Source organism: Lates calcarifer, linkage group LG15, assembly GCF_001640805.2.
Source record: "Lates calcarifer isolate ASB-BC8 linkage group LG15, TLL_Latcal_v3, whole genome shotgun sequence".
Classification (NCBI taxonomy): domain Eukaryota; kingdom Metazoa; phylum Chordata; class Actinopteri; family Centropomidae; genus Lates; species Lates calcarifer.
Window position 1 is genome coordinate 5,940,373 of NC_066847.1, and position 24,660 is coordinate 5,965,032.

At 39.7% G+C, this 24,660-nt stretch overlaps 2 protein-coding genes and 1 long non-coding RNA gene across 5 annotated transcripts; 2 read left to right on the plus strand and 1 right to left on the minus strand.

The window, feature by feature from the left end:
• Window positions 1–221: 221 nt before the first annotated feature.
• Window positions 222–5,004, plus strand: LOC108899552 (lysosomal thioesterase PPT2-A). Its single transcript, XM_018700048.2, has 8 exons — window positions 222–640; window positions 1,499–1,652; window positions 2,808–2,903; window positions 3,064–3,171; window positions 3,278–3,361; window positions 3,471–3,555; window positions 3,890–3,944; window positions 4,106–5,004. The coding sequence occupies exons 1-8, from the start codon at window positions 494–496 to the stop codon at window positions 4,247–4,249; spliced, it is 873 nt and encodes a 290-aa protein (XP_018555564.1). The 5' UTR covers window positions 222–493; the 3' UTR covers window positions 4,250–5,004.
• LOC127143322 (uncharacterized) lies at window positions 4,455–13,398 on the minus strand. The gene is made up of 2 exons (XR_007814634.1): window positions 12,061–13,398; window positions 4,455–4,750 (listed from the first exon to the last, which is right to left on the minus strand). It is a non-coding gene; the product is annotated as an uncharacterized LOC127143322 (long non-coding RNA).
• A 123-nt stretch (window positions 13,399–13,521) lies between these two features.
• si:ch73-95l15.5 (putative leucine-rich repeat-containing protein DDB_G0290503) lies at window positions 13,522–24,633 on the plus strand. 3 transcript variants are annotated; one of them, XM_051076086.1, is made up of 11 exons: window positions 13,522–13,651; window positions 15,709–15,938; window positions 16,028–17,040; window positions 17,232–17,375; window positions 18,752–18,832; window positions 19,964–20,080; window positions 20,899–21,048; window positions 21,211–21,369; window positions 22,107–22,259; window positions 22,675–22,866; window positions 23,722–24,633. In XM_051076086.1, exons 2-11 carry the CDS (start codon window positions 15,767–15,769, stop codon window positions 23,824–23,826), a joined length of 2,286 nt encoding a protein of 761 aa, XP_050932043.1. In that variant the 5' UTR covers window positions 13,522–13,651; window positions 15,709–15,766; the 3' UTR covers window positions 23,827–24,633. The 3 variants fall into 3 exon arrangements, with proteins under 3 accessions (XP_050932043.1, XP_050932042.1, XP_050932041.1); XM_051076085.1 differs by having other exon boundaries at window positions 13,608–13,757; XM_051076084.1 differs by having other exon boundaries at window positions 13,616–13,784.
• The last annotated feature ends 27 nt before the right edge of the window (window positions 24,634–24,660 follow it).

Consider the following 24,660-nt stretch of genomic DNA (forward strand, 5'->3'; position numbering starts at 1 on the left):
AAACTAAGAAAATATTTTGGCAGGCAAATATTGCTATACAAATACACATTCATATCCACATACGCATATCTTTCTATATGTCCACATATATGCTTGATGAAGTGAAAATAAGAATAAAAATGATAACAAATATGACCTGTGCAATATTTGCATCCGAATTGTAGAGGGGACGAAGTAAAAAATAGCAGAAGTACTTGAGTGAATGTACTTAGTTACTTTCCACCTCTGAATAAAAATCGTTCTAATAGCCTGGGTGAGTCTTTAGATGACGGTGGAACCTGTTTGAAAACGGATGCGATCTTAACCACGCGTGAAAGACCAACTTCTATTGAAGCAGTGACGATGAGGGAGGCGGGCACGTCCTCCTCAGGTCTACACATAAAAGCTGAATAAGATCAGCATAATTATTAGAGTCTCATCTCCGGGGTCAAGTCTCTCTCCCGGACCTTCACTCGATCCTTCACTGTGCTCGGCCGGAGGTCTCAACCTAAGGATGAAGACTCTGCAGGTCATATCACCGATGCTGCTGCTGTTGCTGCTGGCAGGGGTTTGCATTGATGGGTACAAACCTGTCGTTATCGTGCATGGTATTTTTGATGGACCGAAACAGTTCATAAAGCTGTCTTCTTTTATAACCAAGGTAAGATTTAATTTCCCTGAAGGAGTCATCCCAAAGGGATCAATAAAGTCAAGTCTAAGACATCCTAAAAGCGAAAATTAAACTGCGTTAAGTGCACAAGTGAAATTATGCTTTATAAAAATTATACCTGTTCTACCTCTCTACCTGTTAATGCAAAGAAACTCTTGAGTCTTCAGATCTTTTAGTTGGGTAAAAGTACCAATACAACAACGTAGAAATACTCTGTTGCAAGTAATAGTTACTTAGTAGAAGTACAAATGGATTAGAAAATGACTCAGTATGCAGAACATTTTAGAATAATGTAACTGAATTAGAATGATCAATGTGATAATGTGTACATCACTTTAATGTTGCAGCTGGGGTTAATTTTAACTACTTTCTATACAGTTGGATAGCTTAATCTAAAATAGTATGTACTAGTTTATTTGCTGATTTTGTGTTGTATTATATTTAAATCTGCAAAGTATAGAGCAACATAAAACGGAAACAGTCAAGTAAAGTACAACTAGCTCAAAATTGTACACCTGAGTTATTGAGCTGTGAGTGGTCAAAGTTGCCACTCAGTTGCCCCTGGAGTAGACATTAACTACGTTTATTTCAAAGGCAGTCAGATTTTAAGTGAAGTGAAAATCAGCAAGCGGTTTCTGTTCCCTTATCATTTTCTGTTCCTCAAGATCAGTTTTACTTTGGGAGAACACGAGCCAACATCTGAGTTGGCTGATAACATCATCACTCATCAGTTTGCTGACGGCTGATTTAATCAGTATTTACACCTTCTGTTACTCTGTCCCTTCTTCTGAATCAAATGATTATATTTCTCAGTTCTCTTTTTTAACTTTTTAAAATTCTTATTTCCAGATACATCCGGGCACTAAGGTGTCAGTGATTGACTTGTATAATAACATCTTCAGTCTGAGGCCACTGTGGAAGCAGGTCGAAGGCTTCAAGAAAGCCATCTCCTCTATCATGCAGAGTGCTCCTAATGGCATCCATCTTCTGTGCTTTTCACAAGGTCTTCTCTCTCTCTCTCTTACTCCCACACACACACACACACACACCCACATACACACACACACTTACACTTTCATGTCTTATGTAGATACAGAAGTAGAAAAGACAGTCACAACAAATGTCATTTTTAACCTCAGGTTGGACATACAGCAGTATACTAATTTTCATCAGCAGAAATGTATCTTTTGGAGCGCATTTATATCAAATACATTTCCTCCCATAAATCTAATTTGCGTTTTTCATATCAAACATAGTTGATATATTAACGTTAAAAGATAATTCCAGTATTTTTTAACCTGGGCCTTAAAAAAAAGAAGTGCTAACAACTTCTGCAATTTAATCCAAAGGGAAATTGTCCATGTCAAAGTACATCCACTAAAGTGCTTCTTTTTGCCACTGTCAGACTGAGATTGTTCTTCTAGGTGTTTGACAACATTATAAATAGGATTCTTACAGAGACAGGCCTTTTTAATTAAGTATGAGATCCTTTTTCTTTAACCAGACACATCGTTATATATCACTGCCAGACTCCACTGACATAATTTTACTGAGCAGAACACAGGAGTTATTGGAATACCACTGCCTCAGTCGGTTAGCTTGTTTGTGTTATTGTGTGGTACTCATGTAAAGGATCTGAATACTTCTTCTACCACGGAAAGGGACACAATAACATGACCCCCTGACCTTTTCCTTTTATGCCACAATGAGGTTCTTGTTTTCAGTGAAATGTCAACATCTCACTATTGGCTTGCACTGTCAACATACTTGAAAAAGTAGTTGTTTTCCTAACAATATCTCTTAATTGCTAAATGGCAAATACTAATAAACTAAACATTATAACCATAAAACATATTAGTATTGTCAGTGTGAAAATGTAAGCATGCTGACATTAGCATTTAGCTAAAGGCACTGCTGTGCCCAAGTACAGCCTCGTACTGTGGACTCTCTGGTGTTAGAAAGGGAAGTGTAATTTGATACAACCAATGTATAGGCAGGCACCCACACACTAACCACAACATCATATCTTCTCCACCCTTTGTGAGTTTCTACAGAGAACTTAACCAATAGCAATGATCACTGCTTAGGATCATATGCATTAATTTGTCTGAACTCCCTTGATGTTGTAACTCATTTCCTCTCTCTCTCTTATTTAAAGGTGGTCTAATTTGTCGAGCACTTCTCTCCACAACTCCACACCACAACGTGCACACCTTCATCTCACTATCATCACCACTGGCCGGGCAATATGGAGGTCAGGGAGCTTCATGTTTATGACTAAAACATGTTCACATGAACACAGCATTTAAGATTCTTGATTGATTCATGTGAACATTTAAAATATGAACAAACAGTAATGATTTGGAATATATCCCAGGTTCCAAAAAAACAACAGTATTTCTCACTCTCCACAGACACAGAGTACCTGAAAAGGGTGTTTCCTGACTATGCAAAGAGGATGGTGTTTCGAGTTTGCTACACAAGATTTGGACAGAGACTGTCTCTTTGCGAGTACTGGAACGGTAAGAATGAGGGCAGAGATCCTCATGATTTGAAAAAAATATGCATATGGGATTATATTCCCCCTTTAAAAGGCACTACTACAGATATATAATGTTTTCTCCACAGACCCTCACCATAGGTCCAAATACTTGCTGAAAAATGACTTTCTGCCAAAGCTTGATGGTGAAAAACAGCACAAAGACATGACAGGTATTGGAACATATTACTGTCATGGTCATTTTGTATTAAATACTTGTGGATGTGCAGTACACATGTGCACTGGGGGAAAAATGTGCATTTCTCCATTTCACTTCCTCAGCATGGAGGGAAAACTTTCTACGCATCAAGAAGCTTGTGCTGATTGGAGGACCAGATGATGGTGTCATCACACCATGGCAGTCCAGGTTTTACTTTTATCACTGTCACACACTGTTGGCTCTGTTGTTTTAATGTTTCTGTGATAAATAAGCCCAATTAATCAGTGGTGGTTGTAACAGCCTTCTTATCATATGTCCCTCATGTTTGTTTTTCTTACAATGACACAATAATATCACTTATAGTGCTAGAAAAGAATTTTCTCTCTTCTCCTCTTTTGAAAATTCAAAGTAGTGAAAAATCATAGCCCCAGCTTAAATAGGCACTCAGGTGCAAGGTGCAGGTTACTAACACAGCCTTTAATGTGTTTGTTGAGAGACCTGTTTGTGGTCAAAAACTGACTGTTTCCTCTTTCCTACACAGCCACTATGGATTCTATGACAGCAATGAAAATGTTGTAGAGATGAAGAACCAGGAGGTAAGCTGCAAACTGGCATATGTCTTTATATATCTTACACTTAGAGTAAACTATGCCAGTCTTTAATCAATTTGAAACCCATCTTAATTTTTACATTGCAAGTGTTACAGCAGCATTTTTGTTGTGTAACCTGTCCCTCTCTTCTTTTCTCCCTTTGAAAGTTTTACAGGAATGATACGTTTGGGCTGAAGACGCTGGATGCTCGCGGGGATGTGTCGACGTGTGTTCACTCTGGGGTGAAGCACGTTGAGTGGCACTCCAACTTTACAGTGTTCATGAGCTGCATGGAGAAGTGGCTAACATAAGAACATCTCTCCCACAGAGCATGAGAGATGTTCATGCAAAATATTAAAATGAAACAAACTTGAGCAACAGCGTTTACACATGCTGATGCTGCAGTGTTTGTGAATTTGCAAAATAGCTCCTGCTTGTGCAAAGATATTTTCTATATTCATGTATATTGGAAGGATTATTATGATTCATTCGGTACAAGGCTTCACATTCCCCACAGGATAAAAATATAACATTGGTGATCCCTAAACTAAGAACAAGTGCCTAAGTATTATTGAGAAGTATTATAGACAATGGATGTAGACTCTTAGTCTTTTTAAGGTATTTTATTTATGTGATTTTTATACAAGACAGTAGCCACATAAACAAACAAAAAATAAACAAATAACAAAAACATACAAAGGAAAAAATAACCCAAATCCAGGTTGTATTGTCAGGAAAACAAAAGCAGCATTTGTAGATTTATCTTTGCTCGTCTAAATATTGAGAGTGCATATATGCTTCAAATAATGAACCTAATCTTTTGCAATAACCGTGCCAAATAGTAATGCTTTTTGTCTCCAGGGTATACATTTGCCTACTGAGAATTTATTAGAGTTTGAGATTTAACTAAAATAAATTAGCTAAGGTTAAATCAGCATGAATCATTTTTCAATGATCCATTTTGTGTTCAGGCTCAAATATAGCCTTTGTGAAACAGCTATTAAACTGAGTAAATATCTGTTTATTTTTGTGTTCTTCTGAGAATAAAGGCATTCACACGCAGCAAAACTGTCTGGTTTTGAAGTTTTTGTGCTTTTGTGCAAAATTCTCTGTATGGAGACACCCTTACATAACATTACTTTGAAGGGTTAATAGTCTGAGGTTACACAGTACCCATGCATCATGTCAATACATGAACAATAACCAATCAATCCCTCCCCTCTGGTGGAAGTTCATGGTACTTTAGAGTCTTGTTATTCTGCTGCAAATGCAACATGATGAAGAGTTTGAACCCACAGAGAGTTAGTGATACGTTTGCGCCTCATGTAATTTGATTTAAAGAATATCCAAAATGTTGTACTTTATCTGTATTAATACCTTCTATGGGAACGTGAGTCTCCAAATCATTATTCACTTCTTTATTGCGATTCAACCATTACATTCATTTGGCAGACACTTTACACTTGACAAAACTATATATAACTGCATATGTTGGTTGGCCTAGGGGTCTCCTGAAGCAGTGAGGCTCCTGAAGCAACCAGGCCAGAAGGGCTGCAGCTTCAGTGATCACAGAAGCAAAAGCTCAGGTGTGGGAGGACTTTGAGGAGGCTGTGAAAAAGGACTTTCAGTTGGCCTCAAGGAGGTTCTGGCAAACTGTTTGATGTCTCAGTTCAGCCAGGGAGGTTAACTGCTGACATTGACTGGGGACATTGTTGAGTGGTGGAAAGAGGCCTTTGAAGACCTCCTGAACCCAACCAAAATGTCATCCATGGAAGAGGCAGAGCCTCACCATTATCCTGGGCAGAAGTTTCTGAGGTAGTCAAGAAGCTGCCCATCGGCAAGGCACTGGGTGTGGATGAGATTCGCCTTGAGATGCTGAAGGCTCTGGACATTATGGGGCTGCCCTGGATGACATGTGCTTGCTCGTGTCATGTCATATCGAGGTCAGGGACAGTACCTGTGGAGCAGCAGAGCAGGATGGTGGACCCCATTTTTAAAAAGGGGGACTGGGGGGTGTGCTCTAACTATTGAAATATCATGCTGCTCAGCTTCCCTGTGAAAGGGTGTTAGAAAGATGGCTCTGACCAATGGTTTAACCTTAGATTAAGGAGGAACAATGCAGATTCATCCTGGCAATTTGACAGTGGACCAGCTTTTTACCTTTGCAGGACTGCTAAGGGGGTTGTGGGAAATGTGACCATCCAGTCTACAGCCCCTGGTAGGGTCTACCTTGGGGTTCACAGGGACACCCAAATCCCTCCACCGCATTAAGGTGGCAATTCTCAGAGGGAAGTTTAGTTTATTTGAATTTTATATTTAGCAACAAAGACATACAACTAAGGTTGCTGGGAAAACAATTTTGCAAGTATGTTGACAGTGCAAGCCAATAGTGAGCAATATTTAAGCAAAAAGTTGTTGAGACCTTTCAATGAAAACTAGAACCTTATTGTGGCATAAGAGAAAAGGTCAGGGGATCATCTTATTGTGTGACTTTGTGTGTGTGAGCCCCTGGTGTTAAAAATGTCACTCATCTTGGCATTCTAAAAATGTGGATGTGGAAGACCTGTGGTATACAGATATTGTCCTTCAACTTTAATATTAGCATGTGTGGTTGTGGGCAGCATGAATGTGAGTGTGAATGGTTGTGAATAGCATCAGGAACAGCATTTGGGCTGAATACACTGGATACTCACAGGGACATGTCAACATATGTTAACTCTGGGGTTAAGTGAAGCAAGTTCACTGGTACACTGCGGTTTTATTGATGTATCATTAAAATTAAACATACTTGAGCAACAGTGTTGTAATATTTGTGAATACTTTAGAAATATGCAAAAATATTAAAATGAAACAAACTTGAGCAACAGCGTTTACACATGCCGATGCTGCAGTGTTTGTGAATTTGTTAAATAGCTCCTGCTTGTGCAGATATTTTCTATATTCATGTATATTGGAAGGATTATTATGATTCATTTGGTACAAGGCTTCATATTCCCCACAGGATAAAAATATAACACTGGTGATCCCTAAACTAAGAACAAGTGCCTAAGTATTATTGAGAAGTATTATAGACAATGGATGTAGACTCTTAGTCTTTTTAAGGTATTTTATTTATGTGATTTTTATACAAGACAGTAGCCACATAAACAAACAAAAAATAAAAACATACAAAGGAAAAAACAACCCAAGTCCAGTTTGTATGTACAGCAATACAAAAGCAGCATTTGTAGATTTTTCTTTGCTCCTCTAAATATTGAGAGTGCATATATGCTTCAAATAATGAACCTAATCTTTTGCAATAACCGTGCCAAATAGTAATGCTTTTTGTCTCCAGGGTATACATTTGCCTACTGAGAATTTATTAGAGTTTGAGATTTAACTAAAATAAATTAGCTAAGGTTAAATCAGCATGAATCATTTTTCAATGATCCATTTTGTGTTCAGGCTCAAATATAGCCTTTGTGAAACAGCTATTAAACTGAGTAAATATCTGTTTAAACCATGCATCATGTCAATACATGAACAATAACCAATCAATCCCTGCCCTCTGGTGGAAGTTCATGGTACTTTAGAGTCTTGTTATTCTGCTGCAAATGCAACATGATGAAGAGTTTGAACCCACAGAGAGTTAGTGATACGTTTGTGCCTCATGTAATTTGATTTAAAGAATATCCAAAATGTTGTACTTTATCTGTATTAATACCTTCTATGGGAACGTGAGTCTCCAAATCATTATTCACTTCTTTATTGCGATTCAACCATTACATTCATTTGGCAGACACTTTACACTTGACAAAACTATATATAACTGCATATGTTGGTTGGCCTAGGGGTCTCCTGAAGCAGTGAGGCTCCTGAAGCAACCAGGCCAGAAGGGCTGCAGCTTCAGTGATCACAGAAGCAAAAGCTCAGGTGTGGGAGGACTTTGAGGAGGCTGTGAAAAAGGACTTTCAGTTGGCCTCAAGGAGGTTCTGGCAAACTGTTTGATGTCTCAGTTCAGCCAGGGAGGTTAACTGCTGACATTGACTGGGGACATTGTTGAGTGGTGGAAAGAGGCCTTTGAAGACCTCCTGAACCCAACCAAAATGTCATCCATGGAAGAGGCAGAGCCTCACCATTATCCTGGGCAGAAGTTTCTGAGGTAGTCAAGAAGCTGCCCATCGGCAAGGCACTGGGTGTGGATGAGATTCGCCTTGAGATGCTGAAGGCTCTGGACATTATGGGGCTGCCCTGGATGACATGTGCTTGCTCGTGTCATGTCATATCGAGGTCAGGGACAGTACCTGTGGAGCAGCAGAGCAGGATGGTGGACCCCATTTTTAAAAAGGGGGACTGGGGGGTGTGCTCTAACTATTGAAATATCATGCTGCTCAGCTTCCCTGTGAAAGGGTGTTAGAAAGATGGCTCTGACCAATGGTTTAACCTTAGATTAAGGAGGAACAATGCAGATTCATCCTGGCAATTTGACAGTAGACCAGCTTTTTACCTTTGCAGGACTGCTAAGGGGGTTGTGGGAAATGTGACCATCCAGTCTACAGCCCCTGGTAGGGTCTACCTTGGGGTTCACAGGGACACCCAAATCCCTCCACCGCATTAAGGTGGCAATTCTCAGAGGGAAGTTTAGTTTATTTGAATTTTATATTTAGCAACAAAGAAATACAACTAAGGTTGCTGGGAAAACAATTTTGCAAGTATGTTGACAGTGCAAGCCAATAGTGAGCAATATTTAAGCAAAGAGTTGTTGAGACCTTTCAATGAAAACTAGAACCTTATTGTGGCATAAGAGAAAAGGTCAGGGGATCATCTTATTGTGTGACTTTGTGTGTGTGAGCCCCTGGTGTTAAAAATGTCACTCATCTTGGCATTCTAAAAATGTGGATGTGGAAGACCTGTGGTATACAGATATTGTCCTTCAACTTTAATATTAGCATGTGTGGTTGTGGGCAGCGTGAATGTGAGTGTGAATGGTTGTGAATGGCATCAGGAACACTCATCTGTCAAATCTACAGTTATAATAAACTATATCACTTCTTCACTATCACTTCTTAATCAGCAGGAAACCCATCCTCATTCAGGAATGATGCATTTGGGCTGAATACACTGGATACTCACAGGGACACGTCAACATATGTTAACTCTGGGGTTAAGTGAAGCAAGTTCACTGGTACACTGCGGTTTTATTGATGTATCATTAAAATTAAACATACTTGAGCAACAGTGCTGTAATATTTGTGAATACTGTAGAAATATGCAAAAATATTAAAATGAAACAAACTTGAGCAACAGCGTTTACACATGCCGATGCTGCAGTGTTTGTGAATTTGTTAAATAGCTCCTGCTTGTGCAGATATTTTCTATATTCATGTATATTGGAAGGATTATTATGATTCATTTGGTACAAGGCTTCATATTCCCCACAGGATAAAAATATAACATTGGTGATCCCTAAACTAAGAACAAGTGCCTAAGTATTATTGAGAAGTATTATAGACAATGGGTGTAGACTCTTAGTCTTTTTAAGGTATTTTATTTATGTGCTTTTTATACAAGACAGTAGCCACATAAACAAACAAAAAATAAAAACATACAAAGGAAAAAACAACCCAAGTCCAGTTTGTATGTACAGCAATACAAAAGCAGCATTTGTAGATTTTTCTTTGCTCCTCTAAATATTGAGAGTGCATATATGCTTCAAATAATGAACCTAATCTTTTGCAATAACCGTGCCAAATAGTAATGCTTTTTGTCTCCAGGGTATACATTTGCCTACTGAGAATTTATTAGAGTTTGAGATTTAACTAAAATAAATTAGCTAAGGTTAAATCAGCATGAATCATTTTTCAATGATCCATTTTGTGTTCAGGCTCAAATATAGCCTTTGTGAAACAGCTATTAAACTGAGTAAATATCTGTTTAAACCATGCATCATGTCAATACATGAACAATAACCAATCAATCCCTGCCCTCTGGTGGAAGTTCATGGTACTTTAGAGTCTTGTTATTCTGCTGCAAATGCAACATGATGAAGAGTTTGAACCCACAGAGAGTTAGTGATACGTTTGTGCCTCATGTAATTTGATTTAAAGAATATCCAAAATGTTGTACTTTATCTGTATTAATACCTTCTATGGGAACGTGAGTCTCCAATCATTATTCACTTCTTTATTGCGATTCAACCATTACATTCATTTGGCAGACACTTTACACTTGACAAAACTATATATAACTGCATATGTTGGTTGGCCTAGGGGTCTCCTGAAGCAGTGAGGCTCCTGAAGCAACCAGGCCAGAAGGGCTGCAGCTTCAGTGATCACAGAAGCAAAAGCTCAGGTGTGGGAGGACTTTGAGGAGGCTGTGAAAAAGGACTTTCAGTTGGCCTCAAGGAGGTTCTGGCAAACTGTTTGATGTCTCAGTTCAGCCAGGGAGGTTAACTGCTGACATTGACTAGGGACATTGTTGAGTGGTGGAAAGAGGCCTTTGAAGACCTCCTGAACCCAACCAAAATGTCATCCATGGAAGAGGCAGAGCCTCACCATTATCCTGGGCAGAAGTTTCTGAGGTAGTCAAGAAGCTGCCCATCGGCAAGGCACTGGGTGTGGATGAGATTCGCCTTGAGATGCTGAAGGCTCTGGACATTATGGGGCTGCCCTGGATGACATGTGCTTGCTCGTGTCATGTCATATCGAGGTCAGGGACAGTACCTGTGGAGCAGCAGAGCAGGATGGTGGACCCCATTTTTAAAAAGGGGGACTGGGGGGTGTGCTCTAACTATTGAAATATCATGCTGCTCAGCTTCCCTGTGAAAGGGTGTTAGAAAGATGGCTCTGACCAATGGTTTAACCTTAGATTAAGGAGGAACAATGCAGATTCATCCTGGCAATTTGACAGTAGACCAGCTTTTTACCTTTGCAGGACTGCTAAGGGGGTTGTGGGAAATGTGACCATCCAGTCTACAGCCCCTGGTAGGGTCTACCTTGGGGTTCACAGGGACACCCAAATCCCTCCACCGCATTAAGGTGGCAATTCTCAGAGGGAAGTTTAGTTTATTTGAATTTTATATTTAGCAACAAAGAAATACAACTAAGGTTGCTGGGAAAACAATTTTGCAAGTATGTTGACAGTGCAAGCCAATAGTGAGCAATATTTAAGCAAAGAGTTGTTGAGACCTTTCAATGAAAACTAGAACCTTATTGTGGCATAAGAGAAAAGGTCAGGGGATCATCTTATTGTGTGACTTTGTGTGTGTGAGCCCCTGGTGTTAAAAATGTCACTCATCTTGGCATTCTAAAAATGTGGATGTGGAAGACCTGTGGTATACAGATATTGTCCTTCAACTTTAATATTAGCATGTGTGGTTGTGGGCAGCGTGAATGTGAGTGTGAATGGTTGTGAATGGCATCAGGAACACTCATCTGTCAAATCTACAATTATAATAAACTATATCACTTCTTCACTATCACTTCTTAATCAGCAGGAAACCCATCCTCATTCAGGAATGATGCATTTGGGCTGAATACACTGGATACTCACAGGGACACGTCAACATATGTTAACTCTGGGGTTAAGTGAAGCAAGTTCACTGGTACACTGCGGTTTTATTGATGTATCATTAAAATTAAACATACTTGAGCAACAGTGCTGTAATATTTGTGAATACTGTAGAAATATGCAAAAATATTAAAATGAAACAAACTTGAGCAACAGCGTTTACACATGCCGATGCTGCAGTGTTTGTGAATTTGTTAAATAGCTCCTGCTTGTGCAGATATTTTCTATATTCATGTATATTGGAAGGATTATTATGATTCATTTGGTACAAGGCTTCATATTCCCCACAGGATAAAAATATAACATTGGTGATCCCTAAACTAAGAACAAGTGCCTAAGTATTATTGAGAAGTATTATAGACAATGGATGTAGACTCTTAGTCTTTTTAAGGTATTTTATTTATGTGATTTTTATACAAGACAGTAGCCACATAAACAAACAAAAAATAAAAACATACAAAGGAAAAAACAACCCAAGTCCAGTTTGTATGTACAGCAATACAAAAGCAGCATTTGTAGATTTTTCTTTGCTCCTCTAAATATTGAGAGTGCATATATGCTTCAAATAATGAACCTGATCTTTTGCAATAACCGTGCCAAATAGTAATGCTTTTTGTCTCCAGGGTATACATTTGCCTACTGAGAATTTATTAGAGTTTGAGATTTAACTAAAATAAATTAGCTAAGGTTAAATCAGCATGAATCATTTTTCAATGATCCATTTTGTGTTCAGGCTCAAATATAGCCTTTGTGAAACAGCTATTAAACTGAGTAAATATCTGTTTAAACCATGCATCATGTCAATACATGAACAATAACCAATCAATCCCTGCCCTCTGGTGGAAGTTCATGGTACTTTAGAGTCTTGTTATTCTGCTACAAATGCAACATGATGGAAAGTTTGAACCCACAGAGAGTTAGTGATACGTTTGTGCCTCATGTAATTTGATTTAAAAAAATATCCAAAATGTTGTACTTTATCTGTATTAATACCTTCTGTAGGAACATCAGTTTAACTGCATATGTTGATTCGACTTGCTTTTGAGTTGGTAGTTTGTGCTGTTGTTGTTATTGTTGTGTTGGACTGCAGTGTATTCTAAAGGTTCTGCTCCTCCTAGGTTCAATAACAAAAAACTAGAAACAACATTAATAATATATATAATACAATCTATTCCAACAGTACGACAAAGTGCAGCCTCAAAATTGACCAAAGAGCAGACTCAAAACAAAAACTAGTAAAAAGGTAGTCTCAATAAAAACTGAGCATTTTAAGATCATGATATAAGGTAATTCTCTGTGATTTTCTCTCTTTATTTGGTAACTTTTAATGTTAGATGTATTCTAACACTTTCAGATTGATCTATCTATCCTGTTTCATGATTGAGAGCTAATATCTTTATGCAGCTTGTCAGATAATGTTCATTCATGACCCCTGACTGTACAACATACAAGCTGACTCTTTTGCCCTTTACACATGATTAGATTAGAGCAGCATGGGGTTGAGTGATCAATTAAACCAATGGATTTTCCTTAATTAACTGATTCACAAGAGTTGAGTTTTTGAGATACTTAAAGATACTTAAATAAGGGGAATTTATCTCATCAACAAACATTTGACTTCAAAACATGTGCTAATGATCACTAATATCTCCCAATCAGTTCTTATTCTTATTAATTTCAGATTCTTGGATATAATATTGTAAGAAATCACCTTCATTTTCAGCAGATTTAGTCCTCTTTAAACTAATTATTCATACATGGAAGTGTCTGTAAAAATGTAAAAACCCAACCCTAAAAACAGTTACATATGAACGTACAATTCATCACATTGCACAAAGAATTAGGCATAAAAGTTTTAAATAATGAAGCATATTTCCCCTTAACATTATTTTCTAACAATTATGACAACGTATCTCATAATTGTGATGATTTTTTTCATATTAAGTTTTACATATAAAAAAGTAACATGCATGACTCAGCCTCCCCTCTCTGTGGATCAGAGAGGAGCCCTCTCTCAGCCAGTGTTTGCAGACCTCCTCCCTCTGTTCGCACGGCTCTAAACAGGTATGACCGATGACGCCAGCAAGGTGACACCCACCTCTCTTCCTCTCTGCTCCGGTGTGTTGCAACGCGACTCAACTCTATTTCCCGGTGGAGATTTTCCCGTAGGAAACTTTTTCTTTTCTTTACCTCATACCAACATTTCTAGTGTCTTGATGACAATGAGGATTTCATACTCTTCCTGACGGACTTTAACTTTTATCACGTCCGGTACGTGAATCCCGGAGGACTTCAGACGTAAGACAGCGCTTGAAAACACTTCATATGAAAAGCTGATTGTTTGTTAAAACCAGAGTAAACTAGACTGAAGGTTGAATGCACAGTGATATTCCTGCCTGCGTGTGGAAACATTGTAGCTCCGCTTTCACAGGCTGACGTTACTTTCACATTGAATCGCTGCACCTCAGTTTCTTAAAATAGAATCTGATAGACGATAGTTCAACTGTTTTCCACTAGATGTTAAGGAGTTTGCCTTTGGACACATGCTGAATGTTGTTAAATGTTCCCAGAGAAGATTACCGCCTTAAATTGTAGTCAGTAGACAGGCACGGGTCATGGACACAGGCAGTTTTCACGTTTATGTTTCTAATTCACTGTTTTTACCCAGTTGCTGTACAGAGAAAGTATATTTCTTGTTAAATCCATGTGCCCTGATCCTCAAATGTTGGCTTGAACGGGTTAAAATGGATGTAGGATGTTTCATATTTGACTTCTGAGAAAGTGCGGACGTGCTGTGAGGGGCGAAAGGTTCAGGGGGAGACTGACTGTTGAAGAGAAAGTTTCATTCATCGACAGTCTGAGCGAATTCACTGTCAGCGTGGCTCAAGGTCGACGTGTCCCGCCCTGTGGGGAGCTACTGTAAATACCCAGCAGCTGTGAGCAGCAGTAAACCGTCAAAATATCCACGCTGGGGAGGGATAAAACCTAAAACCTAAGTTAAAGCACCAAGGAGACGCTTTAATATGTCAGACTGGTTGGAATAGATGGATCAATCAAACTTCATCTGGCCTGTTTAACATCCAGTATCAGAGCAGCTTCTTGTAAACAAAGTCACTGCCAGCTGTTTGGCTACAAGCCATCTTGAATTTAGTCAGTGGTGGAAAGTATCTAAGTACATTTACTTAAGTACAGTTTTGAGGTACTTGTTCTGTACTTCCATTTTATGCTACCTTACACTTCTACTCCACAACAGTTGAATGGGAAAATTGTACTTTCTACTTCACTACATTTATCTGACAGATAAAATACAGCACGCTGTTAAAGATTAACCCAGTGCTCTCCAACCGTTTTGGCCCCTAACATTACATAAAGCAGTGTGTAGTCATGGTCACATCTTAGATGTTTACAGCTCCACCTAAACTTCTCACGTGGTTTCATCTCAGTAAATGTTCAAATGATTCAATTTCTGACCAAAAATCCCAGATTAGAGGAAGAAGTTCAAAAACTGGAAACAGATTTGTGAATCAGAACTTTGATTTTTCTTTCCCTTCTCAATAATCATCTGACGACCTCTCAGATTTATGTGATGTCCCTGTAAATACGACTCTATATAAAGTAGTTCAAACTAGCTCAACCCCCATCAGCTACAACAGTAACACGCTGCTAACACACTATTGCTTCAGTATTGATCATCTAATGATGTCATATATGCTAATATATCAATCAGAGGTACTAAACTAGTTTACCTTAATACTTAATACTACATTTTGCTACTTGCTGATGTATGTTATGGAGTATTTGTACATTGCTGTTTTGGTACTTTTACTAAGTAAAGGATCTGTATACTTCTTCCACCACTGAATTTAACTATACTTTCTCTAGCATCCTTTCCATAAAGAATATTGTGACTCAATCTCCCAGATAAATCTGTGGGGTCAGTAGATGATTAGTGGGAAAGAAGAATCAAAAAGATATTTCTACTTCACGAGATGTATGTTTATTTGTGTCTGACTTCTCTGGAATAATTCCCTTTTTTCTTGTGAAATGCTGAAAATATTTGAACAAAACTATTTGAGAAAGGAAATCACTTTGTTTTAGAGGCAGCTAATGATTACTTTCAGTATTGATCGCTCCAGTAATCACGTGATCCCTTGTGGCTTCCTGACCCCCAGGTTGTACCCACTGCTGTAAATGCATCCCTGTTTTCTGCTTTAATTCACAGAGACTTTCCAGTTCTGTTACTGGACAACAGGAGCTATAGTATCGACCCTCTGTCCACGATGTCCTCCAGAGGTAAAAATGACTTGTGCCGAATTTGTGGCGGAGATCTCCAGGGGAACCAAAGGCGATGGCTGTTTGCATGCCAAAAGAAGAAGACTGGTCAGCTTCAGACCCCGACAGAATCCCTGAGAGGAGAAAGTCTGTCCCAGTCCTCACAGAGTAGCCCCTGGGGTGAGTCTGGAGCATAAGGAAATAAAGAAAACTTTAAGTTTTCCTGTTGAAGAGGCTGAAGTCAACTGTTTTTCTTTTACTCTCCACAGGCAGCACATTATCTCTTGGTTCCTTAGCGTCTCTCTCCAAGTCCCAGTTGTCCCTGAGTTCCCAGTCCAAAGCAATGGATCTGCTCTCTGTGTTGACCCACATACTGGGCCAGTCTGTGCCACGGGGCTGTGGGCAGGGGGAGTTTGTATGTGGCAAATGCGTGTGCGCCCTCGAGCGGGTGTTCAAATTTGACTCAGTGATAGCCAGGGTGAGGGTGCTTTCGTCCGAGAGGCTTCAGAAGCTGACGCAGGAGAGGGACAAGATCAGACAGTGGGTGCGCCATAACTACCACCAGAGACACCCACGGGACTTCAAGAGCAGGGGCAGCACCAGTGAGGAGGATGGAGAGGCAGAGAAGGAGGGCTACAGGGAGATGCTCAAAGAGAATATGGCACTCTCAGAGTATGAGTGCTGGTCTGAGAAGTGGGACACGTGTCCGTATTTCATACGAACGGGTAAAAGATGCAGAAAGGGCAAAGGATGTGAAGGCTGTGATTCCTTACGGGTGTCCGACTCAGATTATGAGTCCGTTTGTGGGGTTCCTCGCCACTTGCCTTTCCAACCCTTCTCCCCGTTGCCGCTGTCGCGGGACAAATCCCAGAGCATGCCCCTCAACTGGCAGAGGGTGCCATCCAGTTGCTCCAGCCCAGCTTCACTGGTTGGATCCAGTCTCTCCTTACATGCGTCTTCCCGCACAGAGTCCATTCAGTCTCTGGACTCTCTTGATGGCAATGACCCGTTTGATTCACCAGGTCATCAGTCAGTCAACTTCATGCTGAAGGAGCTGAGAGGTATTGAGGGGAAGCCAGTCAGTTCACCATCAGGGAGCAGGATCCCAGTTCTGGACAGGAAGGATGGGAGGTCCTCTGAGAAAACTGGAGATATGGCGTCACCCAGAGTGAACAGGGTTCTGAACTTTGGGGATGTGGAAAACGGAGGGGATGAAATGGATGAAGAGAATGGGGATGTCCTAACAGAACTGAGGGACGAGTTCATGCCTCTTCAGCGAGAGGTGAGTGTATCATAGACAATTAAAATGTGCTGTGTAGGAATGGAAAAACTCTGGCTGTAAATATTGACACAGTGTGCTGCAACAGATACTCCGGGAGCAACTGAGGCCGGTCCATTAGTCCAACAACGCTGGATGTTTAACATAAATAACCTTACAAACCATGTTTACTATGAAATCATTTGTCATTTCAGAGTGCTACTGGCAGGGTTCACCATGCTGTCAGGCACCTGCGAGGCCAGCTGGACCAAGCTGTGTCCCGTATCAGGACCCTGGAAGCTGAGCTGAAACACGGGAGGAGCAAACCAGCTGAAGTCAATGGATCAGACTGGGCACCTGTAAGCATTCAGTTTGTTCTCTCACATACTGAGAGGTTTGACGTTTTGGGAACTGTTTATTTGCTTTCTTAACAGCCAGTTAGCTTAGCTTAGCATAAAGAGTGAAAACAGGGGGAAACAGCTAGCCTGGCTTTGTCCACAGGTAACAATTTGCCTACTTACTTAACAATAACAATAATGTCATCCAACACGGCAAGAAAGCAAAGAGTTAAGAGTTAATTCATTAAGACAATAACAATATGATGATTAATCTATGAGTATATATAAAAATGAAAAAAAAAATAAAAATGAAAGTGCAATAAAAATGAAAAACAAATCATAAATGCATAAACTCAATAATAATCTAAGAATAGAATAAAGATAATTGGAGAGTGAATTCAGACGTTTACCCACACAGCTGTTATTTGTACCAGCTGTCATAAGAGATGATTGCCTCTAACCTGTAGTTACACAAGAAAAACAGGCGTATTACACAGTGCAGCACAGCACAGCAGCCCCTCAGTCACATGTCCAAACAGCTCCATAAAACACTCTGTGAATGTTGACAGAGCACAAATATAGCATTATGGAAGGAATGGAGGGTGGATGTGCTGTGTTTTGTGTCTGTGGACGGGTGTGTCCACGTTTCCTCATTTACAGGTGCAGATAAATGTACACACACTCTCTCTCTCACACACACACACAACCTCTCTCTGGAATCTTCCCCGACCAGTGGAGTTTGCCCCAGGCTCAGTAGTCTTATGATAGACAATATCATTAACAGACCTCTCAGCTGCTTTGTAGAGTTCACATGACCTGATCTCTGTCAAGATGAGTAGAGCTGAATATTATTAAGAAATACGTAGGAGTAGCAGCAGGTTTAAACCTGCAATAACAGATTTTTTTGGGGCGTAATCAAGTTTAGAACACAACACTGATGTTCTATCACCTTTTTAAGTTGATATGGTGAGCTTGGTAGCACACAGTTGCTTATTTTCACAGCTAGCAGTTACAGAGTAGCATAATAAGTCATTTCTAGTCACTTGTTTCTCACCACAGTAAACATAAGTTTGTCTGGAAACAAGATTAATGAGAGTATGGGTGAACCCAAACCGAAGTAGTTGGTTGTTAAATCAAAACACTGCGCTGAAAGATGCTAAAACTGTCCTTCAGGCTAAGGGAAGGAGGATAATTTCTCTCTGGATTCATTGAGGCAAGGCAGCTTAAACACAAAATAGAATAAAACAGGTTAAACAGGAGAAATTAGATGGTTCTGATAGTGGAAATGGTTTAAAGTTGCAGCCTTAAAACCCACCAGAATCGTTTCATTAATGTCACAGTTTGATACTGCTCTGACTTTTAAGAGAAACCAGTGTTGTTCTCCTCTTTTCATCCAGTTGGACCAGGAGGAGGAGGGTGGCGATTCTCTGCTGCAGAGCCTCCGTCACTCCCTGCACAGCCGGGAGCGTCTGATCCAGGTGGGTGAGGTGATGAGTGGAGACAGGGCTCAGTCATGCACACAGCAGTGAGATCTTCTGCCACTGCTCTGGCTCTGGCTCAAATCTCACTGGAATGTGGTTTGTCTTTGAAGTCGCTGTACACCCTTAAAGTGGCAGTGACAAAACTGCATTTGCTTTGTGTGTTTACCACACTGTACCGGTGACAATGAAGTATGTTTTCTTAAGCTCTGATCTTGACTGACTTTATTTTTAGCTGCTTGTTACAATGATGATTTAAGACAGGAATTGTAATGTGTTATGAGTGCTGCACTCATTATAAGTCAGTCTGGATGAATGTAATAGCTAAATGGCTAGTGTTTTCTTATCTGAACCAAAGTGTTTTTGAATGGATTACAGCTCATTCAAGATTATTAATAAATGACTGTTTAACAAAGTTCTTTTACCTGTGTTGCAGTGGTGGTTTTATGATATGTCACACTAATAACCTGAGAAGATCAATGCCACACTCATTTGTCAGTTAAATGTGAGGCCACAGCCAGCAGCTTGTTAGCTTTGCTTCATATAAAGACAATTTTTTAAAAACTTAATATCTAGAATAGAAAAGTCCTGTATGTCTGCATCAAAGATAAGCTGTTTCTATGCAGTGAACATTTAATTATATAGGGAATGTATATGCTATAAATCAGAAATCTATGACCCTAAATTCTAATAATAAAAGAATAAATGTTATCAGCAACATTTCAAGGAGTTCAGTTTTAATTTTCTTTAAATCGTCTCTGAACTCGTACAGTGAGTCTTGAGGTTTTAAACAGATTTATGCAGGTTTCAACAGATTTGAGTTTCAGGGTGAGTAGATAATGAATGTGGCTGCCTGTTTGATGGAGGTGTGGATTTATGACTGTGCTGCTTGATGTGTGTTGTGGTTCTCATTTGCATGCATATCAGCTTGGCTCTGGCCTCTGTGTGAACACTCACCTTGGCTTATTATGGCCTTATGGACTGAGTCATGCATGAAATGGCTTCATAAACTTTGATATCCACATTTTGATAGGCTTTAAATCTTTAAACTAATGTAAAAATGTACAGATCAGATAAACTGCAGTGAAAACTGTGCTGTTGCATGAGTAACAGATATTTCCTCTCTTCCAGGAGTGTATGGGTCTGATTAGAAGACTGTGTGTGGAAGAGGGAGCAGGAACTGAGCTGGCCAACAAGCTGACTGAGAAACTGACTGAGAATCTGAAGGAAATTCTCTCTGACAACAAGGTTAGAGCTGAGATTACTGACATTACTATCAGCAAAGGCAAACATGTGCTGATAGTATCAGACTCAACCCTCTCTAAAGGCTTTTGTATTTGCAGCACAGGTATTGTGATGCGTCTTTATTTTTAAATCTCAGGCTCACAAGGAAGTTTAACTGGCAGCATGTCAGCAATGTCCTCTGGCTCTGTGGATAATAGATTATGGCTGGGATTACACACTGTGTTTTGGGATAACTATTGTTTCTGGTATTGAAGCACATAGAGATCAACATATTGTGTTTCATGTGGATGTTCACTTGATAACCGTGACTCGTCGAAGGCCTTTTAGTAAGTGCTGGGGCTTTACAAGTGCTGATTCTGTTTCTCTCAGAAACAAATAAAGAGGAGTAGAGACTAGAACCACACACTATTAGACAGCAGTGAAAAAAGCCAGTCTTTAATTTCCCTTAGCTCAAGATGACGTCTACAGACGTCTGGTTTTGTCTGACTAAGAGTCCAAAGCCCAGAGATATTCAGTTTATAATGCTATAAAACAGAGGAAAACAGCAACTCCTCACATTGAAAAGCTTGAACATTTAAGGCTGCAACAGTTATTTTCATTATTGATTACTCTACTAATCTGCTTATTTTTAGAATTAATCGATTGTGTTTGGTGTGTTTGGTCTATGAAATGTCAGAAAATAAAACAATTATACCTGCCAAAAGTCAAAAGTAATGTCTTGAAATGTCCAAGGCTAGAAAATATTCAGTTTACAATGATGATAGACATTGTATTTCAATAGATGCCTCAAATGTAGGTGTAAGATGTTCTGTGCTCTGCAGGCTGCCCTGAAGACTCTGAAGTCTGAAATGACTGAGAAAGAAAAGGGCATGGAGAACGAGATCGAGGCACTGAGGAAGGCTGGAAGAGACAGAGAGAGAGACCTTGACACGCTCAACAGCGTGCTGCAATGCAACCAGGATATTATCAATGTAAAAACACACAATACAAAAACCACTGATGGAACTTCACGCATTGTGGTTCAAAACACACACACCCACATTCTTACTACATTCAAGCACAGTGTGCATGTGTACTTTGTACCCATGCTCAAAGTTTTATTTAGATTGGCCTGCACTGTGTGCTTACTCCAGGACTTACGGGTGGCTCTGGGGGAGAAGGAGGGACTACTGAAGGAGGTGGAGAAAGAGAAGGAGGTGTGGAGACAGAGGGACCGGGCCCTGGCTGCTGTCCTGCAGGAGAAGGACTCACTGATTCACTGCCTCAAAGAGGAGCTGGAGAAGCGTCAGCAGGTGATGTACAAACAAAAGGGTGTACTTAGTCTCTGTGAACATTGTGCTTTTACTGTTCAGCCACTATGGTTCAAATGTGAGAGGATCTGAGTTGATAAAAATGTTGATTGCCTCTAATGATTACCATGGGCTCACAGCAAAATACGCTTAATGAGCAGCACATGCTTTGAGAACTTTTCTGCCCTCAGTTTTGCCTCTCAGGAAAAAAAAAGAGGAATACCTGCAAACACTGCTCGAGGGTCTGCAGGTGCCAGACCATCTGTTTTGCATGACTTGTTCCTCTCTGAAATTACTTCTTTATGACTCTGGCTCTGTGTTTGGACTACTTGTCATGCTGCAGAATGAATATAAGAATGATCAGACATTTCTGATGGTGTGGTGTGATGGATAAGAATACAAACATGACTTTACTTAAACCTTTGCACAGTACTGTATATTTTTTACACAGTTAATATTTGTAGTAAAGAAGTAAATGTGAAAATGCATCACCTGTCTGAAAACTGTAGATGATTTTCAGTAAGGTTGGTGCATTTACATAGCATTTTTATTTTTTTGCTGTACAACCACTACTATGCATGCATTATATATTGGAAATAAAGTCAAAGAAAGTTGCAGCACTTTCATGAGGAGCCTGTTCCTCAGTCCTCTTTGCCTCCTGGCAGATGAGGGTAGTCAGTAAATATTGACTTGGGTAACCACAGGGAAACTTTTACTCACAGCAAGTCATTTTCCCTCAGGCTCTCTCTGACTCTGTGACTGGTCAGGAGATGGCAGGGGGTGGGGCTGGGCAAGCAGCCTGGTTGGAAGACAGAGAGGGCAACAGTGCCACCTTGTGCCAGGAGGTCACCAAACTCACCACAGCCCTGCAGGAATACCAGGACATGGTGCAGGTGAGAGTGGATGGAGATGATTTGAAAGGTTTATACATTAAAAAGAAAACTAAAAAAACTAAAACAAAAAGCAGCCCACGTAATGTGAACTGAAAGTGACTTTTCTCTTTTTCACCTGCTACTTCTTGATTTTCAACACACTTTGATATTTTGACTTGTGACCATGATTGCATGGTATGGAGTAGAAACAATTAGTTGATCAACAGAAAAACAATAGGCAGCAATTTTCAGTCAGTTGTTTCAGTCATTTTTCAAGCAAATAAAATGAAAAAAATGTCAAACATGCTATTGTTACATCTTAAATTATTTTGATATTTCATAGACTGAACAATACAAAAAAAAGGTCCACACAACCAAGAACCTGTGACAAATCTCAGCCTCTTTAACTGGTCGTTTTGCCTTTTTTCCCCACCAGGATCAGCAGGAGAGTCACAATCAGACAGTGTGTTCTCTGACGAGTCAGCTCAAAGACATTCAGCAGAAGCTGAGGGAGAAAGAGAAGGAGAAGAAGGAGGCTGACAGAGCCTGGCAGAACATCAGAGAGGACAGAGAGAGAGAGGAGAGGAAACTGAGGCACAGTCTGGAGAAGAGAGACAAACTCATTGAGGTAAAGTGCAGGAGTCAGCTGCTTATTGTCTCATAAACCCCTTTTTCACTAAATGTCCAACTCTTGTCCCAATGTCGATACTAGAATATGATTTTGTTTTATGAAGGATGATCAGCCCTGCAAACGCCACCACTAAATTTCCCATAGCGTTCTGAAAAGGTCCTCCCCCCACAGCAGGGCTGTTTGACTCTGGCTCTGTCATACAGGAACTAAATTTAGCCTCTGGTTCCTCCGGTCGAAACACAGGTTTAGTTCCTGAGTTCCTTAAAAGGTTTTTGGTCATCCTGTGGTGGAAACGCCTTATTTGTCAACCACCAGTGAGTGTTTGGTCCTAACAAATATTTGAATAGTCTGTGTATGTATGCTGATAAGGAATGCAACAAAATGAATCCATGTTAAAATAACACCAGTGTTTACATACTGTAGCAAACTCTTGTAAACCACATAACATATAGTATCAACTCAGATTACCATTATGTCATAAGCACATTAATGGTATTTGTGTAATTACTCTGACTGCCAGAAGAGGGCGTCAAAGCTCTACATTGCAAGATTAATATATTGTATAAGACACCTACTGTATGTTTGTAAGAGAAGAAGTCATCACTTTAACAGGTAGTGGAAGCCAGTGATGTTACGTACTCCATGTCTGAAAAGAGAGAGGTTGAGGCATGACAAAAAAGTGTGTGTGTTCTGTGCGACACTTGATGCTGGGGACTTTTTATATTTTCCTTACAGTCAACAGACGATAATGATATAATAAATTGATCCCTCTACAAACCTACTGCTACAACAAGTATTTCATCACTACTTGTGATGATGACTGACTGAGATCTATATTTTTCCTCAACATAGCAAATCCTGTTGGATGCAGAGGAGCGGGACCTTCTGTTTAGAGAGCTGCAGCAGAACCTGCAGAACAAACGAGAACCTGTGACAGCCATCAAACACACACTGTGATGTACTGTACAACATACTGACAAGATGCAAACTAACTGCACATAGTTAGAGGAATACTTTGCACTTTCTGCACCACCTTTTTGCCTCTTCAACATATTTATCGTGGTGTACGTTATTTATATTTATCTTTCCATATTTTTATTGGTTTGCACTTGCAGACCTGCCTTGTTCTGCCATGGCCTGAAGGAAAGTTCAATTTTCCACGATTACTACTAAAACTCTCTGGGGTGAATCAGCAATTTCAGACTCAGAGAGTCAGAGGCAGATTGTTTTCGGTATGGAGGGATGTCAGTTGTAGCTTCTTACAGCTGGATGTTTAATACTTGATTTAAAAATCACCAGATTACTGTATTTAGTTATTTTTTATTTCTAATGGTGAGGCAGAGATTTGATTTCATTTCATGCAGTGAGATTGTTGGTGATAGAAACATTTCTGAATGGTATGATTGTTCATGGATCTGAGTAACACATCATGTCCTGTAGGACAGGAGCAGGTATGATATTGCTTTAAACCTGAATTCTTCTCTCTTTATCCTATGAAGTTCTTTGCAGTGGTGTTTTGTGTTTGTCTTTTTACTTTCTCAGTAGAGATCTGCCAGTTTTTTTGTTTACAGTGCTAGTTTGGCACTCATGGAGGGAAATACTTAGGACCAAAATTTGATTTTTAACTGCTTTCATTTTCTGCTTTTATATATGTTTAATTTCTTTACTTTACTTTGGTACTATCTTCAGTGTTAACATGTCTTGTATTGTTACCTGGGACATTTTCTTTTAGCTCAAGAGAATTAAACACTCTGATCAAAGTTACTTATGTCTATAGTTGCTGTTATTCCA